At 41.9% G+C, this 26,688-nt stretch overlaps 1 protein-coding gene across 4 annotated transcripts in view; it reads left to right on the plus strand.

Moving 5' to 3' along the window:
• LOC131061350 (probable sodium/metabolite cotransporter BASS4, chloroplastic) overlaps nucleotides 1–26,688 on the plus strand; it is a 133,526-nt gene that overhangs the window by 82,129 nt on the left and 24,709 nt on the right. For 3 of the 4 annotated variants that reach the window (XM_057994996.2, XM_059213847.1, XM_059213848.1), the window contains one exon: nucleotides 1,184–1,228. The exons of the other annotated variant lie outside the window; for it this stretch is intronic. In XM_057994996.2, the coding sequence (XP_057850979.2) occupies nucleotides 1,184–1,228 (45 nt within the window). The remainder of the gene's footprint in view (nucleotides 1–1,183; nucleotides 1,229–26,688) is intronic. 4 annotated transcript variants of the gene reach the window in all.

Genomic DNA, 26,688 nt, shown 5'->3' on the forward strand with positions numbered 1-26,688 from the left:
GAAGCCAAGGTTTCGTCCAACCCTTCCTTAATCTGCTAAAGGTTTGCGTCCTCAAAGATTCAACCAATGCCATGCATCAGTCATGTCATCATAAGCAAATCAATCTCCAATCTGCATGAACATCATCATCACCCTCTTCTATTTATCATTTTCATAACCTATCGTGAGATTCTTTCTAGAAGAGGGTAGGTACACTTTATTATTATTATTATTTAAGTGACTTTATAATTTAATATTTTACTTTAAGTCACTTTTTAATTAAACTAATTAAATATAAAGTCACTTTTTTAATCTTTAATTTATTTAATGACTTTATAAGAAATTAATTTAATTAATTTCTCCTTATACCCACTTTTAGCCAAAAGGCTTAAATCGGGGACATTACAGAACTGGTTGCCAATACATTGCTTTCTCTTCTTCCGGTATAGCACTGATATGACTTAGCTGAAAATGAGCAGATACATCTACAATCAAGCACATAACCCGGTAAACATCCCTTTTGTCTACCTTTATATCTTGTAGCAGCCCAAACACTGTCAGTCAGATCTTCATCTTGTGATAACCTCTTCATCCGGTAGGAATCTTGTTGTTTGTCACCCCAACTGCATACCGGTTGCCTGCACTTTCTCCGTTAGCTCAACCTTGCTTGCCCAACAACACACTGCCAACATATCACTCACCGGTTGACATATCATACCGGTCTCCAATACTTACTTACCGGTCAACATCCCATACCAGTTGAGATCAATGACAACACAATGCCAACAATATGTTTAAGATAATACACGATCTGTTGGAGGATGATACACAATCTACAGAAGAATATAATCTTCGATCTACTTGATGTATATTGATTGGATGATCCTTGAGAGAGAGAGACAATCTATATATATACCCGATCATGTGTGCATTCAACCAACTTGACTTCTCCAAGGGTTGGCAATAATATTAATTAACACGTCTCTTCATGAGGAATTAGTTACATTATAATCAGCTCGGCATTCAACCACCTCAACTTCTCCAAGGGTCGGCTATAATATTAATTAAGACGTCTCTTCATTAGGAATTAGTTACATTATAATCAGCTCGTCTCAAGGGTGGCGGGTATATAAGTTGTTTAATTCACAAATACAAAGTCGGCATATTATAGACATCGAACTTATTTATTTCTGATTTTTTGCAGAGTCCCAAGTTTTCAAAATTTTTGGGCCAAAAAAGTTCTTGTCGAGTAAGAGTTTTTCATCTTTGGTTTTATGTGCCTTCTGCTGTTTAAAATCTGTGATGAGAAGTTTACTGTTCCATACTAAAATTGGCATTTTGCATTTCTTTTCTAGTTTTCTCTATTAAGATTCCCTTTATTAAACATTTTAATATCTGCACTTTCATCAATTCATGCCTAAGATGGAAGTTGAACAGTGATGCCAAAGACTTTGTTTTTCTAATTTAATAAATGTTTTAATTGATTTCCATTTAGTTTCAGCTTTATTCGATAGCATTTGATTTATGTTTTTCCCTGCATACAATTCAAACTGTTTCCAAATGAAATTAACATCTATCAAATGCCTTTGTAAGCTGCAACATTTGTTCGAAGCCCTTCTCCTTATCATCATAAATTTGCAACTCCTCTTCTAATTTGATTTTGCCGTTATAGCTCATGCATAATGTTGTCTGCTAGGTTTGTAAGCAACTTTTAATTAAAAAAAAGGCTTTGTATTAAATCAAAAGTTTCTAAAGCCTTTGTATTGTGCTTCGATGGAGGTTTATATGCTGCTCCAAAACTTCTATAATAAGCTGCAAGGAAAGCTGGAAAAAGGTTGTGTCTTTACTCCTTCCTTTTAATTTGCTTGAAAGTAACCAAAGCCTTTCAAAAAATCCATTTTGTGCATATCGTGGAATTGTGGCAGCCCTTGCAACAAGATTTGTGAGGCATTCTGTAAACCAGTTACGTGCTAGGCTTATGCTTCCACAATTTGCCACCAAAACCAAAAGAGTGAAGCCAACTCAAATGCATTTGTGAAGTTGATAAGCCAACAAAAACTGAAAACAAAAAATTCAAAGCAAACAAAAAGTCTTTTATTTTTGGTGATGCCAATTGCCATAAGCCTAGGATGCTCTTGCATCAAGCCCTTACGATAGAATATGATCCTTTGTAAATGTACTCAAATCTATGTTCAAATGCTCAAAGGGTTATTTATTTGTCTTTAAATTCTAATTGTATATATATTGCTTCAATGAATATTGCTGATTATACTTTCTTTTGTGCAGGTGGTTGTGATAGAACATTAATAAATTTTGATGTCTTATCACTCATCCATCGATTGGCATATATATGATGATATTGTTTGATCAAGTGTTAACTTGATCGGACATGTCTTTTAGACATGGCCGATCAAGGTAACACTTGATCGTGCCTCTTAATAACAAATATGATCATACCGATATGAATCAGTGTTAGCGCATAACAAATACCGATTGGTTTAATACAGATAATGCCCGATACTAATCGGTGCTTAAATACCTTTTGTTATCCAACCCGATACCCATCGGGCTGTTAGGAGTATCGACATTGTTGCATGGTTATTATACACGATAACCCGATCAAGTCTAATACGATCTCTTCAGGATCGTGAATGGTAATTAAGCAGAAGTATATCAATATGATCATGTGCTCAATCATTCGAGAAAATACATATCGGATATGCAGATGGATCATGAAATGTATTTGCAATTACAAGAAATCTAAATGAAGATTACAAAGGATATATATAAATGAAGTCTATCATTATTCATCGATGAGATAGATGATTGAATGAGAGACTTCATTTATCTCTCATTCAATCATTTATCTTAACGAAGCTATCATGTTTCAACACTCCCTCTTAGCTAGGGAAGATAAATGAATGACAACATATTTAGTATATAGCATCACATTTCTCATGATGACCATAATCTCATAATCTCGTAATACAAAGAATCACATCACCTAAGCACGTGACATGAAGTATCACCTAACACATGATATGAGGAATCATATCACCTAAGTATGTGACATAGATATCACCTAACATGTGATATCAGTATCGCATAGCACGCGATACCAAGGATATAAATGCAAGAGAATAATTTGATTCTCATTATATCCATAGCACGCGATACCAAGGATATAAATGCAAGAGAATAATTTGATTCTCATTATATCCAAGTTGTGGTATGTGCATTGGCATCTCTTAATGTCTTACCACAACATATCATGGCACATCCATGATACACAAGACATCATCACACATGACATCCTGTTTGACCATTATAAGATCATCACCTTATAATGTCTCATACAAGCGTCCATTATCTAGGAGATCGTCACCTCTTAGAAATGTACACAGGGGGTGGAGCCCATAAAAGTCATAACACGACAAAGAAGTTTACACATTAAATATATATAAGTACAGATTACAAAGCAAATTACAATTCAATCATACCAAGACCTTTCCTGAAGTGCTCAACTTTCGCCCTGGAAAGTGGTTTGGTAAGTATGTCTGCTATCTAATCTCTTGTACTAATATATTCCAATTGTATCACATTCCTGTCCACCATCTCTATATGTTTGGATCTATCATGAAATACAGGATTCACTGAGAGTTTTATACAACTCTAATTGTCACAATGAATAATAGTAGTTTTCATTGGTTCATCGAATAATCCCACAAGCAACTTCCTGAGCCATACTGCCTCTTGAGCAGCCATGGAAGCTGCAATGTTTTCAGCCACAGTAGAACTCTATGCTACTGATGACTGTTTTCTGCTAATCCAAGATATCATAGTTGAACCCAAACTGAAGCAGCATCCTGAGGTGCTTTTTCTATCAATCACACTTCCAGCCCAATCTGAATCTGTGAAACCATGAAGATCCAAATTAACTTTCTCATACTTGAGACCAAGATTGAGAGTACCTTGAAGGTATCTCATGATGTGTTTTACTACAACCAGGTGTATCTCCTTTGATTCACACATAAATTGACTCAAAAAATTTACTGCATAACAGATATTTGGCCTTGTATTTACCAGGTACATCAAGGATCCAATCATCTGCTTGTAGAGAGTAGGATCCGTTGGTTGTGAATCCGCTACTGCTTCCTTAAGTTTATGAAGGTTTGTTTCCATAGGAGGTGTCATAGGTCTGCAGTTTAACATCCCAAATCTCTTCAATATGTCCAAGGTATATTTACCCTGATTTAGTACAATGCTATCAAAATTTTGCCAGACTTCCAATCCAAGGAAATAATGAAGAAGACCCAAGTCCTTCATATCAAATTCTTTAGCAAGGTCTTTCTTACATTGCTCTATGGGATGATCTTCTCATGTGATTAATAAATCATCAACATATAAGATCAATATTAACATATCACCTTTGTTTTGCTTAAAATAGAGATTTGGGTCCGCGTCATTTTTTTTAGAAGCCTAATCTTGTGAGATAACTGTCAATTCTCTCATACCAGGCCCTAGGAGCCTGTTTAAGTCCATATAGGGCTTTCTCGAGTTTGCACACATGAGACTCTGCATTATGTATCTCAAATCCTTCAGGTTGCTCTAGGTAGACCTCTTACTCAATTTTTTCATTCAGGAATGATGTCTTTACATCCATCTGATGTACTTTCCATCCTTTTGCTGCTGCAATGGCTAAGACTGCTCTGACTGAGGTATATCTGGCAACAGGTGCAAAGGTTTCCTCATAATCAATCCCTTCCTTTTGTGAGAACCCTCTGGCTACAAATCTGGCTTTGTGCTTTTCAATGTTGTCATTTGCAGCATGCTTGATTTTGAAGAGCCATTTGGATGAAACCATAGATTTTCCTGTTGGCCTTGGAACAATCTCCCAAACATCATTTTTCACAATGGACTGATATTCCTCTGACATGGCATCCTTCCATACTTTATGTTTAAGTGCATTTGATATATTAGTAGGTTCGGATTTGGAGAGATCATTTATAAGGGCAACATAATTAGTAAATCTGTTAGGTGTTTTACTTTCTCTGAAGGTTCCTGATGGAGCTGCATATTTCTGAGCCTCTTCTACTATTTTGGTGGCCCAGAGTGGTCTTTTCTTGGGATTTTCTCTAGGTGAGCTTTGGCTTCATCCTCATTCTCCTCAAGATTCTCCCTCTGAAACTCAGGAGTAGGATCCTCTTCAAGGTTAGGAGCAGAAACTTGAACTTCAGGTTCTATTGAATTTCTAGCTCTTTTGAAGGCTAAGTCTTCTTCGAAGATCACATCCCTACTAACTTCAATTTGTTTTTTTACCAGGTACAAGATTTTGTAGGCCTTGGAAGTTTCGCTATACCCAACAAAAATTCCTCTTTTCCCTAAGGGCTCTAATTTTGTTCTTATCTCCTTAGGTACATGGATATAGATAGGGCACCCAAATATCTTGAAATGACTGATATCTGGCTTTGATCCAGTGAATACTTCCTCAGGAGTTTTGTCTTCAATGTGGGAATGAGGCAATCTATTCTGTATATACACGGCAGTGTTTGAGGCCTCTACCCAAAGATGGGTATCAAGATTTTGATCAAGGAGCATGGCTTTGGCTGCTTCTACAATTGTCCTATTCTTCCTTTCAGCTACCCCATTTTGTTGAGGGTTGTAAGGAACAATGAACTCCCTCTTAATCCCAACACTTTTACAAAAATCTTTGAATAGATTTGAAGTATATTCCCTCCCATTGTCAGTTCTTAAGGTCTTAATTTTCTTTCCCGAGGAGTTTTCAGCGAGGGATTTAAATTTTTTAAACCTTCTAAGGATCTCTTTTGATTCTTTACATTTCAAGAAGTAGATCCAAGTCTTCTTGGAGTAGTCATCAACAAATATTACATAATACAAAAAACCTCCTAAAGAGGGTACAGACATAGGTCCACATAAATCATAGTGGACTAATTCTAAAACATTGCTAATTTTTCTAGTACTATTTTGAAAAAGCCCTTAGTATTTTTACCTAGGGCACATTCCTTGAATGCACCTGAATGATATTGTTTCAACTTAGGTAAACCTGTGACAAGATTCTTCATAGATGATAAGGCACGAAAGTTCAGGTGACCTAATCTTCTATGCCAAATTTCATTTGCATCTGCAACTTCATGGATTAGGGCTAGATTAGATTTTGTACATAGCTCGTACAAGTAACCTTGCCTCTGACCTATAGTCTTGGCTTTCTTGATGGATGAATTCTTTGGCCAAGCCAACACTTTGTTATCCATGAAGGTCACTCTATACCCATTATCCTTAAGTGCTGAAATGGAGACCAGGTTCCTCTTGATGCCTAGGACGTATAGTACTCCTATGAGTTGCAAAGATAGGCCTGACTTCAATTTTATGGTGCAGGTTCCAATTCCTCTAACTAGATGTGCAGAATCATCCCCAATTGTTACCTCTTCATCAGTTTCTTCCACCATGGAATCCAACACCTCTTTGAACCCAGTAATATGTCTAGACGAGCCACTGTCAATCACCCATGAGTTTGTTTTATTTGATACTTGGTTAGAAAGTGCTGAATAAAACACATATTTCTCAGAATCATTCTCTCCTCCAGTCTTTCCTATTTTGGCAAATGTAGCTTGTTGTTTGGACGTTTTAGGGCATTTAGCTACAAAGTGTCCAAACTGGTTGCATCTGAAACACTGAATGTGGGAGAGATCTTTCTTGGAGGTGTTCTTGCTCTGATGACTTTTCCTTTTCTTACATTGCTTCTTTTTACCCTTCTTGTGAGTGCTAGCATTAAGCACTTGAAGATCTTCATCTATAGATTTGTGGTTGAGCCATTTCTTGGCTTGCCTGGATTCCTCCTGGAGATAGTCTGCTCTTGATCGATCAAACTTCGGGAATTTAGATCTGGCACTGATTCCTTGTACAAAGGTTTCCCAGGTGCTCGGTAAACCATCTAGAGCAATTAGGGTTAATTCCCTGCTTTCAATCTCATACCCAAGAGTGGAGAGTTGATCCCTTAAGGTTGAGATTCTCATAAAGTAGGCATTGATGGGTTCACCCTTGTTCATACTGATGTGGTTGATCGGCCTTTTCAGTGCTGAAGTTCTGCTAGAGTTACTTATCTCATAAGTACTCTCAAGAGATTTGAACATCTGATATGCAGTGTCATATTTCGTTAGAAGGGGTACAATATGGTGTCTTACCCCATCCACAATTATCTTCATTGCCTTATCGTTTCCATCTATCCACGCAGTCTTCTCAATATCATTCTGTGGTTCTTCAGTTTTCTCATTTACAAATGATTGTACTTTGTTCTCTTTAAGTACCAACATAATTCTGAATTTCCATGAGACAAAGTTATTTCCTCCATCGAGTCTACCTTCAAATCTAACAGCACCGGCCATGGAGAAAAATGTGATGTTATATACTTTGGTTTGAACTTTACAAATTTGAATACCTCGGGTTCAATCTAACCTGACTCTGATACCATGTAAATGTATTCAAATCTATGTTCAAATGCTCAAAGGGTTATTTAGTTGTCTTTAAATTCTAATTGTATATATATTGCTTCAATGAATATTGCTGATTATACTTTATTTTGTGCAGGTGTCTGTGATAGAACATTAATAAATTTCAATGTCTTGTCACTCATCCATCGATTGGCATATATATGATGATATTGTTTGATAAGTGTTAACTTGATCGGACATGTCTTTTAGACATGGCCAATCAAGGTAACACTTGATCGTGCCTCTTGATAACAAATATGATCATACCGATATGAATCAGTGTTAGCGCATAACAAATACTAATCGGTTTAATACAGATAATGCCCGATACTAATCGGTGCTTAAATACCTTTTGTTATCCAACCCAATACCAATCGGGATGTTAGGCGTATTGACATTGTTGCATGGTTATTATACACGATAACCCGATCAAGTCTAATACGATCTCTTCATGATCGTGAATGGTAATTAAGCAAAAGTATATCAAAATGATCATGTGCTCGATCATTCGAGAAAATACATATCGGTATATGCAAACGGATCATGAAATGTATTTGCAATTACAAGAAATCTGAATGAAGATTACAAAGGATATATATAAATGAAGTCTATCATTATTCATCGATGAGATAGATGATTGAATGAGAGACTTCATTTATCTCTCATTCAATCATTTATCTTAACGAAGCTATCATGTTTCAACAATCTTTAAATAGAGGGGTTATGCAATTAGGCAGTCAAAAGGTTGAGGCTATAGGCATAATTAAAGATCTTCGTTTGATTTTGTATTCCTACTTCCGCATCACAATTCCCCAAGAGGTGGTAATAATTGATATTCCCCCTATCTTTGGCATTTTCTTATCCCAAGATCTTACAGAAAAGATTGTTGGCTATATGTCACTTGATTGATCCCACTTAATCTTGAGAGCCAAGTATGGGTTTGTGGATGTGTGTTTTATGCACATACGAACACCCCCCCTTAAGCCACACCTCTCGTGTCCTTGGGGCTACTAGCTTGGACCTGGCTCTAATACCATGTTGAGACATGGACCAGCTAGGACTCGAACCTAGGACCTTCCATACGCTGCTGGAGTGCTCTACCACTAAGCTACTGGCCCCTCTTGGACTAGTCCATCGTCCGTCCGGGTGTGGCTTATTTCCAACACCAACATAATAAAATATCAAGGTATCTTATCCTCTCTTGAACAAAGTCTCTCAAATGCTATGCTTCGCAATCAAATGAGACAACTCCAAGGTTACAATATGTCAGGTCTTGACTCATAGATAAGCTCAATGGTTGATGTGAATTGTTGTTTTCACTTGGGGACTTACACAATTGTTCGGATTTGTCAATCTTATCATGGATTGGAATTGGTTTTGTCAATAACTTAAGATTTTGCAATGTAGCTCTTGATCTAATCTAACAAGGATTTTCAAATAAAATGCAAAAGGATTAAGGGTTTAGGAGTTCTATTCTAAAACCTAGAATGCAAGAGGCAATGAATTATTCAATGAAATCCTACTAGGCAAGGTCTCACCATCAACAAACAAGTTGACATAAGCTTAGTGCAATCATCTAAGGTAAAATTTATAGATGTTCAAATTATTACCATCAACGCTAATTGTTGGGGGTCAATAACACATGTTAGTTGACGTTGGGATGGGTGTTTATGTTTGGTTATGTTGAGTTGCTGGGAGGTTCTCATGGGGTAGTTGGTAGTTAGTGCCGGTTGGCAACTTGGCCAACCGTCGAGTCTATATATGATTCAGATGGAACCTCGGCAAGGAGGGTATTGTACTGGCATATTCTTGAGAACTCAATAAAGATATCATTCTTCTGGTATAGTTTTGTATTGTTGTTACTTATGCTTTGATTATTGACTGTTTTGTTACATGAATAGTTGGTACGTGTGAGAAATCCTTGTTTTACCCGTGAGTTTACCAACCTCATAATAAGTGCTAAACATTTTGGCATCGTTGCCTGAACGAACCTGGAGATAACTATGGCGGCAGGTGGAAGGAATTAATGGGTCGGCCATTCAACCAACAATTAATTGTCGTGGACAACGACACACACGAAGAAAGTACCGCGAAAGAGGCACGAGAGTATCAGTTGACAGTAGACTTGGTAGAGTTGTGGGACGTGTCGGTCACGCAGTACGTGCAGAGGGAGGCTCAAGAGAGACCCGTCTCTGAAGGCACGGTGCCCCTATGGTCGAACAAAGACAAACATACCACTGCCACTGAAGGAGTAGACAAGGGAACGGTACAAAGATCTCTCCGTATAAAGGAATAGGTCTAGCGGAGACGATGGCTAAGGGAGGTTGCTGACTCGAAGAGCCCTGAGAAAGTAGCAGAGGTCGGAGTGTGAGTTGGAGTCGTAGTTGGGAGAGACAAAGGTCGTGTACATGGAAAGAGTTGGCGGAGCTCGCGAGGAACCTACCACTTCCAGACGTAGCGGAGGAAGATCTCGCCGACCACGCCCCACACTAAACATCGAGTGAAGAAGACTCAGGAATCGAGTTGCAGAGCAACCCATCAGAGTGTTCTGAACAAGGAGAGGAGGCGGTACGAGACCTACACGAAGAGGTCACCAATATTTTTGAAGCAACATTATCTGGCATCAAAAATTTGTCCTTGTCAGAGGAAACCAAAATAGGAGGGTCAGATCCAGAAACCCCGGGAAGGAGGGACTATAGGAGCGAGGGTGACCAAAGCCCTGCGGACAGAGGTCCAACCAAGTCAAGAGCATACGGTACCTTCCAAACACATAATAGCTATCAGGCATATAGTAGCTTCCAAGCACTACATAAAACCCTCCAGACAAAAACAATGACACACACCCCAGAGAAACAAAAGCTTCCAAAATTCATGGGCAACGGGTCGGAGGATCCCGTGCGACATTGTAAGACATGCGTGACCATTTGGGAAGCAAATGGCCAGGAGGTCCGGGATTACTGGTTGAAGGCATTTCCAGCCACTCTGCAAGGAATAGCCATTTGATTGGTATATAGACCTGGATGCCCAGTATAAAACGTCATGGAACAATCTGATGAAGGCTTTCCAAGAGGAGTTCAAACTCCTACGGGACAACAATGAAATTGTGGCGGAGATTTACAATACCAAACAGGGAAAAAGCCAAAGTGTGCCGGCATATAATAGAAGGCTGAGGGAACTACTCAACAAAATGGAGAACCAGCCGGCTGATGGCCTCAAGAAGAGATGGTTTGTTTAAGGACTGGTACCATCCCTCAGACAGAAGATGAAGGTGGTCCCTCCGCCCTTGTATGATGAAGCATACAACCGTGCGATGGATATTGAAAGTGAAAATAAGATATCCTGAGGGAAGCTCCAGGTGAGCGATGGTGACAGTACGGATGAAGATAGTGATGGGGAGTCCAAAACGGTGCAAGCACTTCGAAGGGATATGATGAGGATGATGAAAGAACTAAAAGCTGATAAAGAAGGTGGCAAAGAAGGAAAGAAACTATGGTGCACCGACTGCAAAACAGAAGGGCACACTTAGGGGAGTTGCCCTCATAAAGCTTTCGGTGACATATGCCAAGTAATGGGACATTCCATTAAGGAATGCCCGTACAACTTAAAAGCACAGAGCACACAAGTGCTCTATGTCCAAGCCGACCAAGTCACACTAGCAGTGACACCTCCAAAGCCGGCAGCAAACTCTGACGCCTCTCCTGGAGGGTACCGAAACAACCAGCGGGGTAACAACTGATCCAATACCAACATTCTGAGGAGTAGAATTGAATATGACGCAAAGGGACAACCCATGATCCAATGCTGAAAATGCAACGAATGGGGTCACTTTGCATGGGAATGCCAAAATGGAGATGACGCAGGAAGTTTGCTGTGCAAATTGTGCGGTCAACAGAATCACGACACGTGTCCAAAGCAAAAAGGGGTGAATATGCTGGAGGTAGAAGAACCGGAGGAAGGCATACTGGAAATCACAACATTGCAAAACAAGAAAGCCATGTATCCTAACCCTCGCACGGAGAAAGAAAGACTCCAAGAAGCCAGAGCAAATATTGAGTGGGCGATGGCAGAAGAACGGAGGGCCTCGCACCCGGCTGCCAGTATCCCACTCCGGTCAGGACCAAAGAAAACAATCATTAAGCAAATGTTACAGACCACTATACTCGTGTGGGTATTTGACCTTCTACATACCATGCCACAGTTGAGGATGGCCCTAACAAATGCAGTCGGCGACACTGCCATTAGCCAGGAACACCGGACGATGGCAGAACCACAGAGTACGACCTCGGTGAAGGAACCTGGTACAGAGGTCGTGGACCCTATGCTGCTCACAGTAAGCATTGGGTGGAAACCTGCCCTGGTGGAGATGGACATAATGGGACAAAAGCTCACAAACACCATTGTGGATGACGGCTCTGGAGTCAACGTGCTATCGGAAGAAACTTGGAGAGGTTTGGGCAAGCCTACCCTCTGGCCACCAACATTTCATCTTGTTGGTGCGGATCAACATGGCATCAAACCCCTCAGAACTCTCATGGCACAAAAGCTGGTGATCGAGACACAACAATTCATTCTGGACTTCGTAGTCATCCCACTTGAGAGAAAAGCGTACGACGCCCTCCTGGGAAGGGGATGGTTGATCATGGCTAGAGCCAATCATAACTGGAAGAAGAATACACTCTCAATCGAGAGTGAAGGCCATAAGAATATGTTTGACTTGAGGAATCAGTCTGTCAATGAAGAGCTTGCGTCGTCTGACTTTGACTCGGAAGACTCAAATAGATGGGAGTGGGGTTCTGAAGGAGACAGAGGAGGAAGGGAACCCAACGAGGAGGGAGTATTGGAACTAGTTCACTCGACGGACTCTTCCATTGGCAGATGGAGGACAACGAGGTTTTCCACCCAATGTGCCACATGCTGCAAATATGCGAGATTGGAGAATCAAGTGGCGGTATGAAAGAACAGTCATTTTGACCGAAGTACGACAGGTACCAGGAGGGAATGGCACGAGTGGATGACATGCCAGCCCACCAGTTTGAACGAGACAAACCCATCAAGTACGAGTAAAGGGGTGTGGAAAAAGTTAATCTAGGCAAGAACGAGGACTCGCAAGTAATACTCGTAGGGGATGACTGGAACCCCGTACTGAAGGCAGTGGCTTTCAGGATATTTCTGGAATACAAGGACATCTTTGCCTGGACCTACAAGGACTTGAAGGGGGTACCATCGGAATTGTGCGTACATCGCATAACCCTCGTACGAGGAGCCCAACCCGTATAGAGGAGACCGTACAGGATGAACAAGAGCTTCGCGGCCAAGCTGAATGAGGAAATCAACAAAATGTTGGAGGCTGAGATCATATTCAAAGTGGAAACTAGTGATTGGGTTTCCCCAATAGTCATTTCTCTCAAGAAGGAAGCTAATCAGATAAGGATATGCGTGGACTTCAGGTACCTAAACGCAGTAACAATAAAGAATCCATTCCCAATCCCATTCACTGACAGCACTCTAGAAGTAGCAATTGGGCATGAGATATACACGTTTCTAGATGGGTTTTTCAGGATACAATCAGATAAGTATTGGGGAAGAAGATAAGCTAAAGACCACATTTGTGGTAGAGGAGGGGGTGTACGCCTACAATCGCATGCCCTTCGGGCTATGTAATGCACCGACAACCTTCCAGAGAATCATTTTACACATTTTTGACAAAATGTCCATAGGAAATTTCAAGGCATTCTTAGATGACTGGTCGATTTTCAGTGATGCGGACACCCATCTAAAGCCACTGGTGGAATGTATGGAGAGGTGCCGGAAAGCTAGGCTGGCTCTTAACCCAAGGAAGTGCAGGTTTATGGTACCGCAAGGGAAGCTTCTTGGCCACATTGTCTGTAAAGAAGGTCTGAAGACCGACCCGGATAAGATAGGAGTTATTGTCAACATGGAGAACCAAATGAATGTGACAGGGGTGAAGTCATTTTTGGGACATGTTGGCTACTACCGGAGATTTATCAAATGCTTTGCACAAGTCTCCTGGCCCCTAGATAAGCTGACAAGGAAGGGGGAGCCGTTCGTATGGGGTATGGAGCAGGAAGAAGCCTTCAAGGAATTAAAAGATCGGTTGGTAAGTGCACCAATACTGGTGTATCCAGACTAGAATAAAGAGTTTCATGTCCACGTCGATGCCTCCAACTTTGCGATTGGTGCTACCCTCGCACAAGTAGGGACGCAAGGACTGGACCATTTCGTTTTCTTCGCTAGCTGACTTTTGTCAAGGGTTGAACGGAACTGCAGCACAACGAAGAGGGAGGCACTCGAGATGGTGTACGCAGTACAAAAGTTTCGCCACTACCTGTTGGCTACTTCTTTCACGTTTTACGTGGACCATCAGGCACTAATGTATCTGGTAAATAAACCAATTATCCAGGGTCAGGTAAGTAGATGGCTACTACTCTTGCAAGAGTTTACCTTCACCATTATTGTGCGGCTAGGCAAGTCCCATGTGATAGTCGACCAACTATCAAGGATCAAATTAGGAGAACCAACCAAAGGGGTGAACGAGGACTTCCCGGATGCACACTTTTTCCAGATTGCAGTACTACCATCGTGGTACGAGAAGATCGGCCAATACCTTTCTACTTCCACATTTCCAAGGGAGATGCCCCCGGGGGAACGACGGAAGCTGGCACTAAAGAATAAGACTTTCCAGCTAATCAATGGCCTGTTATATTAGATGGGCCCTGACCAAATCCTTACGAGATGTGTTATGGAGGAGGAAATTCCTAGCATGTTGAAGGAAGCACATGACAAGTTGGCAGGCCGACACATGGGACCAGATGCAAGTGCCAGGGAAGTACTTCTAACCAGTCTGTGGTGGTCACCTCTACACACTGACACACAGGAGTGGGTGGTTGGGTGTGACACTTGCCAACGGGCAGGAAAACCACTCAAGAGGGACTTCATGCCCCTCTTTCCCTCGCAACCACAGGTGCAAATATATTGTAGTAGCTAAGGAATACCTCACCAAGTGGGCAGAAGCGAGGGCTTTGCCAGATAACACGGCTCTAAGTACGGCATGGTTCTTGTATGAACAGATCATCACGAGGTAAGGGATACCCCTCCAAATCACCAGTGACAGGGGAGTGCACTTTGTCAACCAAGTAATCCGTACCATGACCGTAGAGTTCAAAATCTTTCACAATCTCTTTAGTCCGTATTACCCCTGAGCTAATGGACAAGTAGAAGCAACCAACAAGGTGTTGGTGTCAATAATTTACAAATCGTGCGAAGTGGAGCAGGAAGACTAGGAGGAAAGGCTACCGGTCGTACTGTGGGCTTACTACACAATCTACAAGGTCACCACGAGGCATACCCTATTCCAGCTCATGTATGGGCAAGAGGCAGTGGTACCGGCCGAATACACCGTACCTAGCCTCCCGGTGGCGGTGCATAATAGACTCAATGATGAAGAAATCTTGAGTGCAAGGCTTGATAGCTTAATGAAACTAGACGAAAGAAGAATAATGGCACAATGGACAACGGAGGTAGCGCAACGACAGTGGAAGTGTTGGCATGACCAGCACCTACGAGGGGTCAACTTCCAGTTGGGGCAGTTGGTTTTGAAGTATAACGGTCGGAACAAACTCCGATCGAGAAAGTTTAAAGTTCGTTGGCTCAGACCCTATAAAATCAGAGAGGTCGGCCAGAACAGGGCGGTGAAGCTATCAACTCTGGATAACAATCCCATCAAAGACCCGATGAATGGTTCGAAGCTAAAAATCTTCAAAGAACTGAACAAACCTGTGATCAGGATTAACATGTTGGGATACGCCAGCAAAGGGCACTAGACCATTGGCCAGAGCAAGGAAGTCGAAGAAGACCCGATGGTAAAAGAAGAACCCTACTGGAGAGATGCAGAGTGGGCAAAGCCTTTTGCAACTATGGAAGAGCAGCTTGTGCCAAAGCAGGTGGAAGGTGTTGCAGTTCCCAAGAACCACAAGCACCTCACAAACACATATTTTGGGGAGCCAGCGGTATGGGTGCGGGTTTCAGGACATTGGAAGAAGCGGGCCCCATATGAAGGTCTTCGAGAAGGGTACGTAGCATACGATATCAATGAAGAAGCTGAAGCCAGAAGGAAAGCCGAGAGTGCAAATAAAGAGGAGGAACCTGAAGACCTGGAGACGGAACTGGACTTGGAGGAGTACAGGGCAACCCTGGGTCCCTATTTAAAAATGGTTGCCTCCCAACTAGGTGAAGCAGAAGCCGGACCCAATTCATTATATCGGGTGATCACTAATCCCGCGGGACCCCCAGAGGTTGATGGAGAGAAAGTAAAATGGTACCATAGTACTGAGGCCGTTACATTGACGGGCGATATAAGGGGGTGGGACCCGCTCTGTTAGTTAACAAGATATTGGACCTGCAGTACGTAGGGTCATGTTGTGCACAAGAATGTTATAGGAGGTTGTCGCACGTCTGTATGTAGTTGCACGATTCAAAGATAAAGTTGAAGACTTTGAATGACTCCTCGGGTATGAAGAGGAACATTGGAGATGAGGACGTCGACCAAGGGTCAAACAAATAACGGAAGGAAGACAAGTCAAGTGACAAGGGAAGAGCTAGGAAGAAATATAGTACCTGCACAACGACGAGGAAACTAAGGGGGCGGAAAGATCATTCAGTAGCATTGGTAGAAGCAATAAGCTACCCTGTGGAGCCCAAAGGGCCATCTAAACAATGCAACCTAACCCCGAGATACCTTAGTAAATTGAAGGTACGAAGAAGAATTGCATTTAAAAAGTGTTGTCAAATAAGAGAATTAAAACAATTGCTAAGAAAGGAGATATTAGAAGTTGCGAAAGAGAAATACATAGAAGGGAGAGAGGCCAAGGACAACAAGTATTAAAAAATTAAAGTGTAAGGCAAAAGTGATGGCAGTAAGTCGGGAAAAAACACATTTAATAAAAAGGCACTTATTTTATATAAAATTAGTGAAGCATTTAGGCCTAACCCTAACCCTGACAAAAGCAAGTGGTTATAAAGACCCCCAAGAAGCCCAATTGTATACAGCTCAGAGAAGAAATCCAAGCAAACTTGGCAACAGAATGGAGTCGAGAGGAAGAAGGCAGGGATCCGTACGACCAGGCATAGAGAAGAAACTAAGATCGTACAACGTACGAACGAGCATGAGGTGTTGAAGGATCTACTAGTTAATTCGTACGGTGTACGGATTGCCCGAACAAAAGGACGCAAAGGCCAAGCATCGAGTTTGTATGACGTACAGAGTGTTCGTACGGACGTGGCAGCAACAGACAAAGTACGACATAACATATTGTACAGTGTACAACATCTACAGCACTGACTAGCGTACGTCAATCACACATTGCTCGTACGATCTGTGTAGGGTCCAACAGAATAATTTGTAGGACGTACAGAGTTCATGCTACGACGTACAACATAATCGTTCGTACGAGCTGCAGTGCAGAACGTAGGGCGAATTGAAAGGGTTGTACAACAACGTACGACCACCAACGTAGAGGAGGGGAAAATCGTACGGACAAAGAGACAAAATATCGTATGGTATCGTACGAAGGCTGGCACGGGGAAGTCTGTACATGCAGAGAACAGGCATGTATAAAAATTGAAAGTGTTTTTTGGAAAATCGAATGGGGCAGAGTTTATTGTATAGTCAGGAGGAGGGGTATGGAATCCATACGGTGGAAAGGCAGCAGCTACTACAATGGGTCGTACAAATTGGCGGAGTACACTTTCAGACGGTTGTAATAACAGCCAAGGACGGGACAAAGGCAGGAGAACAGGGCACAAGAGTTGCAGTGCAACTATGACAACTATAGATCCAGCCAGCAACAGCAAGAAGGCCAAAATCAGGCCAAAAGTGCAGAAGGATTCGGAGGGAATCACAGCGGAGAATGTAGCCTTTGAGAGTGTGACTGGCAGCGAATGTCGTACTTGGTGGGAGGAAACTTCCTTTGACCATGTGATAAAGGATTCCCTCAGAAAAGCCCAGGTAGACCATGCCATCCAAATGCCCACATTTAGCATCAAGGAATTTGAGCCAGTGTTGCGGACTATGGTATCCGGATACAACTTGCAGGAAAGGGCTTCCATTATTTAGTTCCAGGGATGCACGGTACAAGTCTCATTCAAACCAAACGACTTCAGGAGGGTATTTGGTATACCAGAGAAGGGGGCATTTGCAGCGAAACCAACCAAGAAGCTCACCAAGGAAAAAAAGAAATGGCTGATGGATTTGGCATGCAGGGATGACCTCACAAAGGAACATTGGAAGAGTGCTTGGTCAAACAATAGAAGGTTGAAGCGTGCGTTTATCGCACCAAGAGAATGGAGAATGCTGATGGACTTGATAAAAAGTCATCTCACAGGAGTGAGTCATGCATCCGACATAGCCGTCTGGATGATACGGTTAATGAATGGGATTAAATGTGGTAAACTGTAAACTGGGGGCAATTGCCGATGGAAAGAATTCATGATTTTCTCAAGTTGGAACACGACATTTTACATGTGCCACCATGCCATCAACCTATTCTTGGATGTCGTGGGGAACTTTCGAACCACGCAGACGAGTGGAACCTAATAAGCTGACCATGTATTACTATGCCCATTTGGACACACAGGGTGACACCGTGCAGCCGGTGAAAAGGAGGAAGTTGGACGCATTCGTAGAGGTTGAAGATGTCAGCAACACCGAGGATTCTGAGGAAGAGGCAGAAGAGATTGACAGCAGGAGAGCGTCAATGAAGGGTTTCGTATGGCACTACACAAAACCATAGAGGATGAAGGGGAAGCAGAATCACAGTAGCCAGAAGAGGAGGAAGGGGAAGATCAGCATGGAGGGCTACGAGTGCAACGGAAGAGCACGAGGGTGAAATTCACACCTCCAAAATTATCTTCGGCACACTTGGTACCATAGGAAGCACTTACAGTGGCCAGTCCGGTGGGGGACATTTGACCAGTAGGAGTATTGTTCCGAAAAATCAATGAAGGAGAACCACTGGCACAACGGCGGCTGTAACTACCACAGATCAGCCTAGCTGTACTTGCGTCAGAAGTCGCAGACAGTACCAGTATGGCAAACCAGACAATGGCAGAAGAGGTCGTACCAAGGAAAAACGAGGTCGCCTAACAGGGAATTGGTACTAGTACGACATGTTCAGGTACGGGTACGACGAGCACTAGTACGGTACCAGTAGGTACTAGCACAATACCAGTACGTATTGGTACGTGTTGACGTGTATTTTATACACAATCATACACAGAATAAAATACCAATAGGTATCTTATCCTCTCTTGAGAAAATAGTCTCTAACTGCTGAAGATCTGCAAAAAGGATCAGTTAGATGGACTCCAAGGTTCTTTTAGTGGGGTCTCCACATGTGGACAAGCTTTTTAGTGGTATGATGTGAGTTGCTGTTTCCTCCAAGGGGTCTTACGTATTCAAAGCTCGAAGATTTTACTAAACTAAAGGAACTTTCAAAAAATAGCAAAAGATAGGGTTTAAGGAAGTCTAATCTAGCCTAACCCTATGAACGACTTAGCATGAATGAGATTTGGCAAGACTCAACCAACTTCAATTTTGCCATAAGATAACAACTCAATTGAAATTAGTGCGATCTTCTAAGGTAATAATAATGTTCAATGCATCAAAGACCAAGGACACTACTATGAAGGTACATATCCTAGATACGAAAATGCTTGAAGGTTAGGGACTCAAAATGTTCTCCAGTCGACCACGCAAGGCGTTCCTACAATCAGCAAGAAGCTAGTGGTTTGGATAGCGAATCCTACCAAATATCAAATCTCACACTTAGTCTTTCAAATTAACAAACTACTTTGATTGAGCGTGATTCAAGTACATCCAACAACCATGAAGATAACTTAAGAAATTTGCAACAAAACACCACAACTTCAATATTTTATTGATTTCCAAGTCATCATATACAACAATTGCTTGAGTTTCTCTCTTCAAGACTCAATCTTGCTACAAAATAAGAATTGCTTCTAACTCTAATCTCTCTATTTTACTCTTATCTGACTATTCGACTATTAACTATTACCAAATGAAATGAAAAATGGGGGTATAAATAGCATCCCCAATTACAATGAAAGGTCCAGATTGAAAGTAAATCAATGGACAAGATCATGACACCTAAACCCTAATTAGGGTTTGTTACAAATGACCTCCTTTTTACTGAACAATATTAAATACATAGCCAAATATTAAATTTGGCACAAAAATCTAGGAGGTATCAACCAATGAGAAATAAGATGTCATGTCATCTGTAACAACCTTTCATCTAGAATCTTATTCCCTTTCCAATTCTCTTTCTTAGCATATGCAATGAATTTTGTCACGATTCCTTCGATTTCTATGATTGGAATCTCGGGAAGATTCTTGATACTCTCTTCCAAGTGGATAGCCTGATCAAATGCATCTAGAAGAGCTGCGTCCCAAGTAGGTTCAAGTTCCTTTGTTCTGTCAATCAGGAGCATGATGGCATACATCTGATCATACTGCTCATCTGTAACATCTGCATCCTTGTGAAAGATGATCTTGATTCTATCCTCAAATTCTTGTATATCCACATCTGTCTCGACCTCGATCCTTCTGCCAAGAATGGTACGAAGTACCTCAAATACTCTGTCCTGGATCGGATTGATCACCTCCTCAACTTGACCACATCTAACACTGATGTCCTCGAAGAGAACACTCTTTATATGGAGTAAGGTTGACCACTAAAACAAACAGTGAGAATCACCTTCTAAGATCCTCTCCTGCGTTAAAATTCTTCTGGATGTGTGTCTTATTACTTTCAAGACAGGGATGACAACGTCCTTAGTATGGGCAAATGCAGCTACTGTTGCCATCAATCTGTGGATAATTTCAAGAACTTGGATAGCCTGATGAATGATCTTCGACATCCTTGTAACAAACTCTAAGGCCATTGTATGAGATCTATCCATCCAACTACATGTACGCTGGACCAGGTTCCTGAATCTTTCTGCTTCATTGATCGATTGAAGGGGCAATGCCTGCACTGGTGATCTAACTGGATCCTGACGTCCCAAAGGTTCATTGATGTGACTAAAATATGTCCTCCATGCACCGACCTCTCTCTCAAGCTTTCTATTCTTTTCTACTTCTTCTCTAAGCTTGTCCTTCAATGCCTCAAATGTGTCGGTGGCATCATCTAAAGTCTGCTCTGCTGTGGATGGTCCTAACTCAATAGTCTGTATATGATAGTCTTCTGCTAGGATCTCACCCTCATATTTATCTGCTGCCGGTGTAGCTATCTGCAGTTTTCTAGATCCAGTCTCATCTCGAATCATCTTGGACATCTTTGTAGCCTTCTTCTTCTCTGTTGTCATATGTGAACGTCCAACAAGGCTCTCTAAATCAATTGCACTGTCCTCGTCCTCTATTACGATCACCTTAGTCAATCTTTCCTTCAACCAATCTGGGATATTCGATCTTGTCTCTTGAACTTGAATTTCTTTATGTACTATTTCTTCTTGTCTGGGAGGAGATGTTACTTCGTTATCATTATCTAAATCATAGTCTTGGAGAGATCCATCTGACGAAACATGCTATGCCTGTCCTTCCTCCTGTCTGTCATTCTGTACCATCGACTCCATGGACTCTTCCACTCGAACTGTTCTATCTTCTGGTCTGGAAGAAGTACCTGGTGCTTGATCTTTGTTGGCACCTAACCTTTTCTTGGAAGGCTCTTTCTTTTCTGATCTTTCCTTTCTCTTCGAACCTCTCGAATGGAGATTGCCCTCACTGGCACATCGAAGGTTACCTTCACCTGAATTTCTAGGATTAGGATTGCCTTCACTCACACTAGCTCCACCTTCGGCTGGTTTCTCTTCCAAAGTAAAAGACATGGCTATGCCTTGTTCTCTCAACTTCTGATGCTGAACGTCTACCCATCTGCGAGTACAAGACAAGACTGGTGCCATCAAATCATCTAAATCCACGGCCTCGGGCTCATTCCAATTCAAACTTATTGTTTTGCTTTCTCTATCATATGAAGATTGGATGTGCCTGCCGTTGTCCTGAGCTTGGTCGGCCACTCTGTAAATCTTACATTTCCTGATGAAATCCAAAGGCAATCTAGAATGCATCTTTCGTTTCACTTCGAGATCATCTAGGAGATTCATCATAAAATCTTCAATTTGGTGCTCATGTCTAAATCTTCTACCGACCGTCTCTTCTAAATGTCCATGTGGATCAAAACTATTCCTCCAAGCAAAAGATGAAAAAGGATACAAGGCTAACTCCTTCTCTGCGTCATCCATGGCTAAGACATTAGGACATACCTCAACTGAATTACCCAAAATAATAGGTACCTGAACTCCATTCTGATGTCTGTGTCTGAATGCCTTCACATATGCTGCCAACTGCCTTGTTACTTCAAGTAACACAATTCTGTCTGTCGGGTACCTCGGCAACATGTATGGAGGTAAAGGACATCCATGCACTCTAATGTAAGTGAACTTGGGAAACTGAATGAACCAAGCACCGTACCTCTTGATGAACTCCTGGGCATCCTGAGATAATCTGTTGTGAATCCCTCCTTGCAACGTCCTTGTGATGTTCATTGTGAAAGTATCATTGACTAACTTGTAGTTCTTCCCTGGCGGATGATGCAAGTAGGTATAGGATTCACAAGCTCTGACCTCGCCGGGTCCTCTTCCAATCACTCCTCTGTGAGGTAGTCCTGCGTATTCAACGCTCCTGATTAAGGCATAGATGACGTATGAACTCATGTGGAAGGACTTAGTAGCCCTGAGTCTTCTCAACTGTACGTCTAAGCAATGGCTAATTATCTTAGCCCAATGTATTGTACCCTTTCCTTGAACAATCACCTGGATGAAGTAAAACATCCATTTCTCAAAATAGAAGGCATGAGGTGCTCCTGTAACTCTGTTAAGCATGGTAATCAAATCTCTGTACTCCTCCTGGAAATCAATCCTGTGTGGTGTGTTCGGTACTTTGCTCAGACGGGGACGACTCTTGAGTAGCCAGTTCTTGTTGATTATGCTTAGGCAAGCATCTGGATCATCATCGTACACTGATCTGGCTCCTTCAATGCTCTTGTATATCATGTCCCTGTGCTCTGGAAGATGGAAGGCTTCACTTATGGCTTCCTCTGAAAGGTACGCCAAAGTGTTTCCTTCATTGGACACAATTGTCCTGGACTGTGGATTGTAGTGACGGGCACACTCGATCATCAACTCGTGGCACTGAATGGCTGGAGGAAAACCGGCCGCCTTGATGATGCCACTCTCTATTATTCTCCGGGCGACAGGTGATGGCTTGCCGATGTAAGGGACCTCTCGGAACTTCTTCGTGCTAAAGTTCCCCAAGTTTGTATCTCCAATGTTGCTCCATTTAGACACGATCTTGGTCTCCACTTCTTCGGTCTTCTGATCTTCTTTCATGAGAGCCGAGCGGCTGGTGGATGCTCCCGCCCTTGGGGGTCGCCATACCTACACAACATTTCATTATAAGAAATAGATTTTGCAATAAATAACGTAAATAAGAGAGATAAATTTTAGGAAACCTCATGATAAGTCTCTAGAGTTATCATTTCCTAAAAACAACGATTGAGCTAAGAGAAATTCAAGAATCAAAACTCAACAAAATTTGAAATATGACGATGAATGAATAAAGCAATAACAATTAAATCGCCATACCTCGATAGAGAGCTAACTCTAGAATGCAAAAACAAAATTCGCCTAGGCAAAAATTTGAGGTATAAGATAATCTTTAATATGATTTCCTCAAAATCGACTTCGCCACCTCTGGAGAGAACGTGATCTTCAAGTATTGCCTTAGACGTGGTCTTAAATGATCTTCAAATTCGCCTTTGGCGTGGTCTTAGATGATCTTCAAATTCGCCGTTGGCGTGGTCTTCAAATTTGCACCACCTTTTGATAACTACGCGCCACCCTTGGATGAATGAAATTCGCACTACCTTTGGTCTTCAACGCAATTCGCACTCCACACAAGATGATACTAGCGCCACCTTTGGTTTGAAATCGCACCACCTTTGAACACACTTCGCACTATATTCGCCTCTTCTTGATTCGCATGAAGAAAGGTAAAAATGATTATGTGAAAATGAACATTTCACTCTCCTTATAAATAGCGCTCATATCCTTTCACCCCTTAGGCCGACTTGACAAATAAAACCATTTTTTAAATGATTTGCAATAAAATAACAAGGCCGACTTGCCTAATTGAGCGCTTCAAATCGATTTTATATTAACTAAATAATTAATTATTAATGCCTTGCGTTTTTTAAATGGGAATTTCGATTTTTAATAAAGGCAAAAAATAATTAATAAAAGATAACGCCATATTAAATGCTAAATAAAAATGGATTTTCAATTTTTTAAATCGATTTAGCATTTAAGGAAAATTTGAATTGTTTAATTTGGCGCCAAAACTGGAAAACAAAGGGACGTACCTCATCGCTCTGGTCCCTTGGAGAGGGACAGGAGCGATTCACCATTTTTGTCTTGACTTTTGCATTTCTTACGTCCAACTCCTTCATCTCCACATTGAAAATCAATCATCTTGATGGTCCTTCGAATTTGATCGCCTTGTGTGCGCATATGGGTGTCCTTTAAGTGCATATCGCCCTGGTCCTTGTCCAAAGGACAGGAGCGATCTTCTAATTTCCACGTCTATCTTGCATCTTTTAACTTCGATCTTTTATTGTTGGCGAATAACATCCTATGCTCATTCCTTTTGCGCTTATTCCATTTGTCTTCATTACGTGTTTGGACGTATTTAAAGGGACCATCGCCCTTGTCCCTTGGAGAGGGACAGGAGCGATCCATGTTTTCTCCTTAACCTTGGCAATTTTAAACTTCAATCTTCTTTGCAATGTCTTCCAAACGATGTCCCTTGCCTCGCTTATCCTCGCCTAACTTTGATCGTGAAGGAACGTGAGTGTTTTTAATTATATCGCCTTGGTCCTTGTCCAAAGGACAGGAGCGATGTGAGGCTTTTACATTATTTGGCGATGTTTGGATGTTCAACACTCTTGCGAATTATCTTCAAACGATGCCTTGGACCATATGCTATCTTAAGACGTCTTGACTTAGCTTGATCTTGAAGCAAAACAAGGAATCCAAAGCAAATCGCCCTGGTCCCTTGGAGAGGGACAGGAGCGATATAGTTTCCATGCTCAAAATGATGATCATTTCACGTTCAAAACTCTTGTTTATCATCTTTTTATCATACCATGGACCCTCTAAAACATTGCAACGTCTTGTCCTTACGTAAATTTTGCATGAAATGGCCAATGCATCTAACATCGCCCTGGTCCCTTCCTGAGGGACAGGAGCGATCTATGTTATAGGGTGTCAATTTCTTCATTTTAACGTCCTTTGAGTGTTTGCGCATGATGAAAACGCCTTGAAATGTCCCTCGCCACCTTGTCTTGACTTGTGTCGACCTTGAACTTTGGAGGAACGACCTTGAACTTGCGTAGGAAGTATTATCATCAATGTATCGCCCTGGTCCCTTGGAGAGGGACAGGAGCGATCCTTCCCTTGTGGCCACTATCTCACTTTGCCAGGTTCCAAGTTTATATTCAACGGATTCGTCCCTCTTCACTCCATTCGTCCATGCCTTGACATCATCCGTGACCTTGCAAGAAAAGCAATTATATCAAAAATCGCTCTGGTCCCTTCCTGAGGGACAGGAGCGAACTAGGCATTTAACACTGTTATGGACGTCCCAAAAATCTTCAATTTATATTCAATGCGTTCATCTCATGTTTTCCCTTGTTTTTGAACGTAAACTTGCCTTGACCCTTGTCTGGATTTTGCATAATGAAGGAAATCGCTCTGGTCCCTGGGAGAGGGACGAGAGCTACAAGGTACCTCGCCCTGGTCCCTTGGAGAGGGACAGGAGCGATTTGGTCAATATAGGTCATTCTCCTTCGTTTTTGCATCTCAAATTATATTCATTTGGCAAAGCATCTTCCTTTGGACGTCCTCAAATCATTAAGTTTTCGAAATCTTGCAAGGACAAGGCGAAATTTGAATCGTAGCTCCGGTCCTTCACTGAGGGACAGGAGCGATTTTCCTCCTGGAGGCATTTCTGTGCTCATGAAAATCTTCAATTTATATTCAATGGAAAGATATTGCCGTTCTCCATCACTTCCAACTTGAAATCTGTCTGGACTCTGCAGGGACGATGAGATATTTGAAAATGAGCTCCCGTCCTTCACTGAGGGACAGGAGCGATTTTGCTCCTACAGGCCAAAATAACAAGATTTTTCACATTTTAACACTTCACGAGGCGAAAACAAACCAATTCCAATGCCCAGGATCAAAATTCAAAAAAGTCAAAATTTGGTCAAAATATTCAATCGGACAAAAATTCACATTGACGGTCAATACTTAGACAAATTCAAGTTCTGCATTAACATTCCAATTGAAAATTAGACCATTTTGGCGAATTCATTGCATTCAAAATTTGCATCCTAGAAAAGGAAGTTCGAAAGCTCTCAAAAAACGGCTGGATTCTGGCCTGAAAAGACAAAATTTAAAACCCTAAGGCTTGACCCTAAATCCAGACGACCAACTGACTAACAAAATCCTAAAAACGAAAGCGAAAACGAGCGGAAAACAAGCAAAAAGAGGGGGACCCCATTTGCGATGGGGCGATGTGTGAAATGGTCACAACAGTACGGTACTGGCAAGAACTGGTACGGTACCAACAGATACTGGTATGTCGGGTGCTAGTATGGTACCAACAGAGAAGGATGAGGCAAGGGATGGTCTGGAGGACTTGGCAGTATTGGAGACACTGACGAATGAAGATATAGATGCATTGTTGGATGGGTGGCTAGGGTAGTTTGCACTCACACCTCACCCCCCTCCCTCCCTTGCACTGCATAACATGGTTATTGGGCCGCATCGGACATAGGATAGGACTACCTCTATCACAGACCAGGATGTGGGAATGTTTGTTGACAGGGAGCCTAGGGCAACATGAAGTAGTCAGCAAAGCTGGAAGATCAACTATGATGGGGAAAGCGGGCCAGAAGGATCACTGGCAAGAGTTCACCTCACTCCACCAAATCCTAGCGATCCAACAGGCTCGCTCCAACGGTTCCTTGGAGAGCTACAAGGGATT

Source organism: Cryptomeria japonica, chromosome 11, assembly GCF_030272615.1.
Source record: "Cryptomeria japonica chromosome 11, Sugi_1.0, whole genome shotgun sequence".
In the NCBI taxonomy this organism is placed as follows: domain Eukaryota; kingdom Viridiplantae; phylum Streptophyta; class Pinopsida; order Cupressales; family Cupressaceae; genus Cryptomeria; species Cryptomeria japonica.